This window comes from Embiotoca jacksoni, unplaced genomic scaffold (assembly GCF_022577435.1).
Source record: "Embiotoca jacksoni isolate LCO1_2020_lvr unplaced genomic scaffold, fEmbJac1.0.p SCAF_26, whole genome shotgun sequence".
Lineage (NCBI taxonomy): Eukaryota > Metazoa > Chordata > Actinopteri > Embiotocidae > Embiotoca > Embiotoca jacksoni.
This window is the reverse complement of record NW_027185377.1, coordinates 10001-20000: the sequence shown is the minus strand read 5'-3', so window position 1 is coordinate 20000 and position 10000 is coordinate 10001. Positions and strand designations below refer to the sequence as shown.

The window sequence follows — 10000 nt, the reverse complement described above, 5'->3', positions numbered from 1 at the left end:
GACGGGCGGGCCGGTCCGTAGCATCGATGCCTTCATCGTGCAGGAACTGCTGACACACTCCAGCCACATGAGGCCGAGCATTGTCCTGCATCAGAAGAACCCAGGACCCTCTGCACCAGCAGATGGTCTTCAACGGGTCTGAGGATCTCATCCCGGGACCTGATGGCAGTCAGGGTACCTCTGGCTAGCACACGGAGGGCTGCGCTGCCCTCCGAAGAAACGCCTCCCCAGACCGTCGCTGACCCGCCGCCGACCCGGTCCCGCTGGAGGATGTTGCAGGCAGCAGAACGTTCTCCACGGCGTCTCCAGACTCCGTCACGTCTGTCACATGTGCTCAGTGTGAACCTGCTCTCATCCGTGAAGACCGCAGGACGCCGACGGAGAAGCTGCCGATCTCGGTGTTCTCCGGTAAAGTCCGGTCGCCCCGCACGGTGTTGGGCTGTGAGCACAGACCCCACTTGTGGACGTCGGGTCCTCGTACCGCCCTCATGGAGTCTGTTTCTGACAGTTTGAGCAGAAACATGCACATTAGTGGCCTGCTGGAGGTCATTTTGTAGGGCTCTGGCAGCGCTCCTCCTGTTCCTCCTTGCACAAAGGAGCAGATAGCGGTCCCGCTGCCGGGTTGTTGTCCTCCTACGGCCCCCTCCACGTCTCCTGGTGGACCGGCCCGTCTCCCGGTATGTCCTCCGTCCTCTTGACACTGTGCTGACAGACACAGCAAACCTTCTTGCCACAGCGTGCATTGATGTGCCATCCTGGATGAGCTGCACTACCTGAACAACTTCTGTGGGTTGGAGACACCTCATGCTCCCTCTAGTGGTGAGGACACTGGCAAAATGCAAAAGGGACCAACAATCATCCAGAAAGGACGAGGACAGAGAAACGGTCTGTGGTCACCACCTGCAGAACTGTTCCTTTATAGGGTTGTCTTGATAATTGCCTCATTTCCACCTGTTTGTTCCATTTGTACAACAGCAGGTGAAACTGATCCTCAATCAGTGTTGATCCAAACTGGACACGTTGATTTCACAGAAGTGGGATTGATTGGAGATACATTGAGGTGTTTAAGTGGTCACTTTATTTTTTGGAGCAGTGTGTTTATAACTTTTATGTCTCGTCTGATCGTCATGAAACTTGACACCTGAAGTCTGTTTCATCTGAATGGACCAGCAGGGGGCGCCACACCTTGTACTTATAAATGTGTGTATTTATACACGTGTGTTTGTGTGTGTATTTATACGTGTGTGTGTGCGCGCGTGTATTTATACGTATGTGTGTATTTATACGTATGTGTGTATTTATACGTGTGTGTGTATTTATACGTGTGTGTATTCATACGTGTGTGTATTTATACGTGTGTGTGTATTTATACGTGTGTGTGTATTCATATGTGTGTATTTATGTGTGTGTGTGTGTATTTATACGTGTGTGTGTATTTATACGTATGTGTGTATTTATACGTGTGTGTGTGTATTTGTACGTGTGTGTATTTATACGTGTGTGTGTGTATTCATACGTGTGTGTGTATTCATACGTGTGTGTATTTGTACGTGTGTGTGTATTTATACGTGTGTGTGTATTCATACGTGTGTGTATTCATACGTGTGTGTATTTATACGTATGTGTGTATTTATACGTGTGTACGTGTGTGTGTGTATTTATACGTGTGTGTGTATTTATACGTGTGTGTGTATTCATACGTGTGTGTATTTATACGTGTGTGTGTATTTATACGTATGTGTGTATTTATACGTGTGTACGTGTGTGTGTGTATTTATACGTGTGTGTATTTATACGTGTGTGTGTGTTCAGGCCATTGACCGAGGTGTGGTGTTCGAGGTGTCGTACTCTGCAGCCATCAGAGACGCCACCAGGAGGCGCTACACAATCGCCAACGCCGTCTCTCTGATGGAAACCTGCAAAGGAAAGGTACCTGCTGTTAGTCCCCGCCCCCTTCCTGAACCTGTGACATGTCGGCGTGCTGGATTGGCCAACTGAGGCGTGATGTCACCAGCTGCTTGTTCAATGTTGCTTTTTATCATCACTGTTTCAGAACGTGATCCTGTCCAGTGCAGCCGAGAAGGTCAGTGATCCGTTATTGATCCGTGATTGATCTCTGATTGATCTGTTATTGATCTCTGATTGATCTGTTATTGATGTTATTGATCTCTGATTGATCTGTTATTGATCCGTGATTGATCTGTTATTGATCCGTGATTGATCTCTGATTGATCTGTTATTGATCTCTGATTGATCTGTTATTGATGTTATTGATCTCTGATTGATCTGTTATTGATCTCTGATTGATCTGTTATTGATGTTATTGATCTCTGATTGATCTGTTATTGATCCGTGATTGATCTGTTATTGATGTTATTGATCTGTTATTGATGTTATTGATCTCTGATTGATCTGTTATTGATCTCTGATTGATCTGTTATTGATCCGTTATTGATCCGTGATTGATCTGTTATTGATCTGTGATTGATCTGTTATTGATCCGTGATTAATCTGTTATTGATGTTATTGATCTGTTATTGATGTTATTGATCTCTGATTGATCTGTTATTGATCTCTGATTGATCTGTTATTGATCCGTTATTGATCCGTGATTGATCTGTTATTGATCTCTGATTGATCTGTTATTGATCCGTTATTGATCCGTGATTGATCTGTTATTGATCTGTGATTGATCTGTTATTGATCCGTGATTGATCTGTTATTGATCTGTGATTGATCTGTTATTGATCCGTGATTAATCTGTTATTGATGTTATTGATCTGTTATTGATGTTATTGATCTCTGATTGATCTGTTATTGATCTCTGATTGATCTGTTATTGATCCGTTATTGATCCGTGATTGATCTGTTATTGATCTCTGATTGATCTGTTATTGATCCGTTATTGATCCGTGATTGATCTGTTATTGATCCGTGATTGATCTGTTATTGATGTTATTGATCTGTTATTGATGTTATTGATCTCTGATTGATCTGTTATTGATCTCTGATTGATCTGTTATTGATCCGTTATTGATCCGTGATTGATCTGTTATTGATCTGTGATTGATCTGTTATTGATCCGTGATTGATCTGTTATTGATGTTATTGATCTGTTATTGATGTTATTGATCTCTGATTGATCTGTTATTGATCTCTGATTGATCTGTTATTGATCCGTTATTGATCCGTGATTGATCTGTTATTGATCTCTGATTGATCTGTTATTGATCCGTGATTGATCTGTTATTGATGTTATTGATCTGTTATTGATGTTTTTGATCTCTGATTGATCCGTTATTGATCTCTGATTGATCTGTTATTGATCCGTTATTGATCCGTGATTGATCTGTTATTGATCTGTGATTGATCTGTTATTGATCCGTGATTAATCTGTTATTGATCTGTGATTGATCCGTGATTGATGTTATTGATCCGTGATTGATCTGTTATTGATCCTTTATTGATCCGTGATTGATCTCTGATTGATCTGTTATTGATGTTATTGATCTCTGATTGATCTGTTATTGATCTGTGATTGATCTCTGATTGATCTGTGATTGATCCCTGATTGATCTGTTATTGATCCGTGATTGATCTCTGATTGATCTGTTATTGATCCGTGATTGATCTGTTATTGATGTTATTGATCTCTGATTGATCTGTTATTGATCCGTTATTAATCCGTTATTGATGTTATTGATCTGTTATTGATGTTATTGATCTCTGATTGATCTGTTATTGATCCGTTATTGATCTGTTTTTGATCTCTGATTGATCCGTTATTGATCTCTGATTGATCTGTTATTGATCTGTGATTGATCTGTTATTAATCCGTTATTGATCTGTTATTGATCCGTGATTGATCTGTGATTGATCCGTGATTGATCTGTTATTGATCCGTTATTGATCCGTTATTGATCTGTGATTGATCCGTAGGTGTGTGTGTGTTTTCAGTCTCTGGAGCTCCGAGGACCATATGATGTCACCAACCTGTATCCTTCAACAGCCAATCACTACTGTGTTGTTTTGCTGTTGTTGTTGTTCTGCTGTTGTTGTTGTTGTTGTTGCTGCTTTGCTGTTGTTGTTGTCCCTGACCCCCCCCAGCGGTCTCCTGTTCGGTCTGTCAGATGGAGACTCTAAAGAATCTGTCTCCTCCACCTGTCGCTCTGTTTTACTGCACGCAGGTAAACATCAAAACATCAACACCTGTCGGACTGCTCACTTCTGTGTTTGTTTACCTGTTTATTTGTTTGTGATCAGAGGCCAGGAGGACAGCCAATGGGATCGTCTACACCCACAGGATCCAGCAGGAGGCGCCGCAGGACTTAACTGACTGTAGGTTCACTTTAACGAGTCATGTTTGATTGCCGGCTCTGATTGGTCGATCTTCGTGTCTCTGTGTTTACCTGAACAGGTGAAGCTCCTCCAGCCAAGAAGGCAAAACCCACCTGAGTGATTGACAGCTGAGGGGGTGGGGCCAACTGCATTCTTCTCCTGGTTCTTTTTGGTTCCGGTCTGATTCCTGAGTTTGAAGAGTCACTTCCTGTTTGAACTGTCACATGACTTCACTGTTATTTCATCAATAAATTTCATCATCAAGCCGTTTGTCTGAGAGGACCAATCAGCTGCTGACCTGACAGTCGCCTGTCAGACGAAGTGTTCGGTTGTAGGAAACACGTCTCGGCAGGTTTTCACTCAAACGTTTTATTTTGAAATCAGTCTGCGGTACAAATGCTGCCATCCGATTGGTCAGCTCTGAAGCAGGAAACGATGTAATCAAAATAGCACTCTGCAGGAAGCTGCTTTACATTCTTTCAGATTAAAAGTAAAAAATATGAAAATCTACATTATAAAAGTACAAACGGGAAGTGTTTAATTCGACTCATTAATGCCTTGCTAATCCTTCATTCAGTCCCTTTAGTCATCATGCTCTTTGGATCCTGATGATCAACTATCCTATTTTCCACAAATGCATCACAAACAATTTTAAAACAGATGTCAGATTTCTTTTTTTTAACACCATGACCTCTGACCTCCTGCTGTTCTGTTTAAATTTACTGAAATGTCCCTTTTAAACCGCAGAACTGAGCGAGAATCTCCTGCCTGCAGTGCATCATGGGTAATCACACAACCATCACTGTGACGGGACTTCTGAACTAACAAGCTAACATGCTAAAGAGTTGATGGAGGGTAAACACATGTAAAACTGTGTATTAGCCCTTTACTGTGAATCCTGAGGTCAGAGGTCAAACTACTGATCACAGCTAGGAGTCATTGATTATTGATTAGCTGATGTAAAACTGACTGAACCAATCAGACAGTGGGAGAAGGACGGGAGGAGGCAGGGCTTACAAAGGTGATATATATGTATAATGATATAATTAAATTCCATGTTTAAGTCACATGACAACTAGTGTTTCCATGGCAACCATGGAAGACCAGGAGGTGGAGGACAGAAACACTGAGTGAAGCAGAAATGTGATTGGATGGCTGAGAGACGCTGAGTCGGCGTTTCTCGTGTTTTTCAGGATGACTCAGCAGATCCTGAAGGGGACGGGGACTCCTCCTCCTCCTCCTCCTCCTCCTCCTCGTCCTCCTGCTCAGAGGCCCATGATGTGGTTGATGTGACCCTGAAATCAGTGAAACACTCAGCGAACGACGACTTCCAGGGAGCATTTCAGACAGCCAATCAGAGAGCTCCTTGCACATCACATGAAGATGATGGAAGTGTTCTTACCGGTTCTCCTCCAAGACACCGGGGGCAGCAGAGCAGAGGAAGTTTGGGCCGCACCGCTCCAACCTGCACCAACACACACCTGTTCACACGTTGCCATGGCGACACCACGTCCGAAAGTCAGAGCAGAAATCTGAGGAGCCGGCGGTAGATCTGACCGATCCGATCGGAAACCTGACGATACTACGTCCCGCCCACCGATAGCTGTAACCTGACTGCACCACAGGCCTGTCAATCAAACAGACACGCCCCCAAAAACAGGTCTTCTTGAATCTTCTTTTCTAATGAATGAGGGATTATTTTCAGATGGACCTCCAGAAAACTAATAAGAAGGAGTGACTTTAGCTAACAACACCGAGATAACTGATGGACACATTTTATTCACTTTGGATTTGATGAGAGAAGTTGAATGGGAGTCTATGGAGCCGGAGGCTTTTTGGAGCCGACCTCTAGTGGCACTCGCTGGTATTGCATGTTATGATGATTCTGACTCAGGCTGTCACAGCTGTGATTATTGATGATGATGAACCTCTCTTGTTGTCATGGCGACCTGAACTCACCTGCTGCTGCTGACTGTGGGACGTTTCCATTGGACACTCAGCCGCCTGGAGCTCCGCCTCCAAACAAATCCGCTTCTGATGACAGATGAATCAGATGACATCTTCATCATCATCTTTATCTTCATGATGGTGAAGCTGCGTGGTTCTATCATCTTGACCTTTGACCCCCCTCGGTCATCTACTGTCCCCTCTGTTACCCCCCCCTCCCCCCGGACAGGTGTCTCACCGCTCTGCAGCTCCACGGCTCCACTTCCGGCTCCAGACTCCTCTTCCTCAGCAGGTTAGCGCACTGCATGCTAACGGCTAGCAGCTAACGGCAGGTCAGTGCAGTTAGCCTGTTAGCATTAGCCGCAGAATTCAAACCTCCGCCGGAAGCTGTCAGTTTCCCGCGCAGAGAACAACCAGGCTCATTTACCGGAGCTGGTCACCGGTTAACTTTCTGATGCCTACTGCTGCTGCTGTTGTCGGCCGACCTTCTGTTGACCAGCAACCAGAAAGTTTACAGCAACCAGCAACACGCTGCCGGCACGAGCCCGCGCGGTCCTTCACAATAAAAGCACCGCGCTTTCCTCTTTGATTCTCATTAATACAGAACATTTTCAAATCAACAATGATCATAAATACTGTTGAATAATGACTAATATACCAATAATACCACATTATGGATCATCACTGTGTAAACAAGAATATTAATAACTAATAGTTCCATGTTCCAAACACATTTAAAACTTTCATACTTTTACAAACATAAAATGCACATCACGCATGTCACTGCACACGGTGTTCATATTATATATAGTTATTATAAACAGGATTATAAATAAAAACATATTCAACTATTTTCATTAATGTGAAGACAAAAAAGATTAAAACAAAACCCAAACACAAATTGCTTTTACTTTGAAGCCTTCTAACTCAACCGGAAGCCGTATTTCTGTCTGTTTAACGCGCCAGGTTGTTCACCTTTTCACCCTGTCCATTTCAAATGATGTGACGTCAGAGCAGAGTAAGCCAATCAGAGCCAGCACAAACCCTCACGAGATCTGGAGACTTTAAATATTTATTACGTTTTAATTATTCAGAGTTTGTTGAAGAATTAAGGAATTATTTTACTCTGAAGTCCAAACTTCGATGACTTCCTGAAGACGCGGCGGAAGCAGAGAGGATCAATGAGGTGATTAGTTGGATGCTGCAGTAACCGGAAACGAGCAGCAGGTGGCAGCAGAACACTGACAGTAGAAACCGTTTCTATGTTGAGATACGTGAAGTTTAAATCTGTTCAAAGATTTTAAATAAAGTTTTAATGAACAAACAATTTAAATCCTGTTTAAAGGATCATTTTAAATAAAGATTTTATAGTTTCAGTGTTTAAAAGACGAGTCAGAAGATAGACAGATGAAGGACAGACCGACGGAGGATGGACAGATGGAGGACAGACAAACGGTGGACAGACAGATGGAAGACAGACAGATGGAGGGCAGATGTAGGACAGACAGATGGAAGACAGACAAATGGAGGACAGACATAGTACAGACAGATGGAGGACAGACAGACGGAGGACAGACGGAGGTTCTGGACGTCTCCTGAGGACGTTAAACGAAGCTGTTGGACCAAACGGAGCAGAAGAACAAGTGATGAAGACGAAGATGAAGGTCAGCAGAGTGCAAAACGCTGTTCAGTCTGTTCTGGTCCCTCAGGTCCTCCTCCTCCTCCTCACCTTGTCCTCCTCCTCCTCACCTCTTCCTCCTCCTTCCTCACCTCCTCCTCACCTCCTCCTCCTTCCTCACTTCCTCCTCCTTCCTCACCTCCTCCTCACTTCCTCCTCCTCCTCCTCTTCACCTCCTCCTCCTCCCTCACCTCCTCCTCACTCCCTTCTCCTCACTTCCTCCTTGTCCTCACCTCCTCATCCTCCTTCCTCACCTCCTCCTCCTCACTCCCTTCTCCTCCTCCTCTTCACCTCCTCCTCCTTCCTCACCTCCTCCTCACTTCCTTCTCCTCCTCCTCACTTCCTCCTCCTCCTCAACTCCTCCTCACTTCCTCCTCCTCCTCTTCACATCCTCCTCCTCCTTCCTCACCTCCACCTCACTCCCTCCTCCTCACTTCCTCCTTGTCCTCACCTTCTCCTCCTCCTTCCTCACCTCCTCCTCACTCCCTTCTCCTCACTTCCTCCTTGTCCTCACCTCCGCCTTCCTCACCTCCTCCTCACTCCCTTCTCCTCACTTCCTCCTTGCCCTCACCTCCTCCTCCTCCTTCCTCACCTCCTCCTCACTCCCTTCTCCTCACTTCCTCCTTGTCCTCACCCCTCCTCCTCCTTCCTCACCTCCTCCTCACTCCCTTCTCCTCACTTCCTCCTTGTCCTCACCTCCTCCTCCTCCTCCTTCCTCACCTCCTCACTCCCTTCTCCTCACTTCCTCCTTGTCCTCACCTCCTCCTCCTACCTCACCTCCTCCTCACTCCCTTCTCCTCACTTCCTCTTTGTCCTCACCTCCTCCTCCTCCCCATCTCCTCCTCACTTCTTCCTCACCTCCTCCTCCTCCTTCTCCTTCCTCACCTCCACCTCACTTCCTCCTCCTCACTTCCTCCTCCTCTTCACCTCCTCCTTCCTCACCTCCTCACTCCCTTCTCCTCACTTCCTCCTTGTCCTCACCTCCTCCTCCTCTTTCCTCACCTCCTCCTCACTCCCTTCTCCTCACTTCCTCCTTGTCCTCACCTCCTCCTTCCTCACCTCCTCACTCCCTTCTCCTCACTTCCTCCTTGTCCTCACCTCCTCCTCCTCCTTCCTCACCTCCTCCTCCTCACTCCCTTCTCCTCACTTCCTCCTTGTCCTCACCTCCTCCTTCCTCACCTCCTCACTCCCTTCTCCTCACTTCCTCCTTGTCCTCACCTTCTCCTCCTCCTACCTCACCTCCTCCTCCCCATCTCCCTCCGTCTGCCTTGTTCACTACGTCTTCATGTTGAAGCATTCTGAGCGGAAAATCTTCGTCCCCGAGGCCCCAAAACACAAACTGCTCCTCGTTCTCCCCCCCATCATGTTCCCCCCCTCCTCCTCCTCCTCTTCCCCCCTCCACCTCCCACATCTAACACAGGAAAGTCCAGGCAGAGAGACAGACGACGAGCTTGATCCAAAAACATGGAAAGGAGAGGAGGACAATGAGAGACAGCTGAAACTAATTAGGGCGGGGCCGAAGATCAGGTCACCCCGAGCGTCTCTGGGTCACCTGACGGTTTATGAAGCCTCCGTTTGTCTCAGTGAAACGTTCGTCCTCTGGTTGTCTCGTCTCCGTCTGTTCTTCCTGTTGCCGTCGGCGTGGAAACGTCTCAGCAGAAACGGTGTCAGAAATAAAAACATGAGACATGAATAGCGACTGTCAGATTAAAGGCGTCTTTTTACTCCTGATGGCGTTTTAGAGGCTTTACAGAGACGCTGCGATGAATTCTTCATGAACAAAAACAGGGAGAACGACATGAATTCATCAGCAGACGGTGTCGGGTTTCACTTCAAGTCCTTTCAAAACAAAAGCACACACATGTCTGTTTTCTCTGCTGTTACATTCCTTCATCATCACCATCATTATCATCTTCATCATCACCATCATCATCATCACCATCATCATCACTATGACGATGAATCTCATCAGTTCATCCTTCAGTTAAATCTTAAACCTTTAACAGTTTACAGACCTGAGTCCCCACAATGTGAGTA

At 45.6% G+C, this 10000-nt stretch overlaps 2 protein-coding genes across 6 annotated transcripts in view; one reads left to right on the top strand and one right to left on the bottom strand.

Moving 5' to 3' along the window:
• rpp30 (ribonuclease P/MRP 30 subunit) overlaps positions 1–4604 on the top strand; it is a 9620-nt gene extending 5016 nt beyond the window's left edge. The window contains exons 6-11 of one of the 4 annotated variants that reach the window (XM_069159845.1): positions 1813–1929; positions 2054–2083; positions 3958–3995; positions 4108–4187; positions 4264–4338; positions 4418–4604. In XM_069159845.1, the coding sequence (XP_069015946.1) occupies positions 1813–1929; positions 2054–2083; positions 3958–3995; positions 4108–4187; positions 4264–4338; positions 4418–4455 (378 nt within the window). In that variant the 3' untranslated portion in view covers positions 4456–4604. Of the gene's footprint in view, positions 1–1812; positions 1930–2053; positions 2084–3939; positions 3996–4107; positions 4339–4417 lie in introns of all 4 variants that reach the window. The other 3 variants (XM_069159844.1, XM_069159843.1, XM_069159842.1) reach the window with 3 other exon arrangements.
• An 85-nt stretch (positions 4605–4689) lies between these two features.
• Positions 4690–6794, bottom strand: LOC138204545 (uncharacterized). 2 transcript variants are annotated; one of them, XR_011178801.1, is made up of 4 exons: positions 6524–6794; positions 6298–6372; positions 5741–5965; positions 4690–5633 (listed from the first exon to the last, which is right to left on the bottom strand). XR_011178801.1 is itself a non-coding variant. In XM_069159840.1 (4 exons), the coding sequence occupies exons 1-4, from the start codon at positions 6590–6592 to the stop codon at positions 5604–5606; spliced, it is 237 nt and encodes a 78-aa protein (XP_069015941.1). In that variant the 5' UTR covers positions 6593–6794; the 3' UTR covers positions 4690–5603. The 2 variants fall into 2 exon arrangements, 1 of the variants encoding a protein (XP_069015941.1); XM_069159840.1 differs by having other exon boundaries at positions 5741–5803.
• Positions 6795–10000: the final 3206 nt, after the last annotated feature.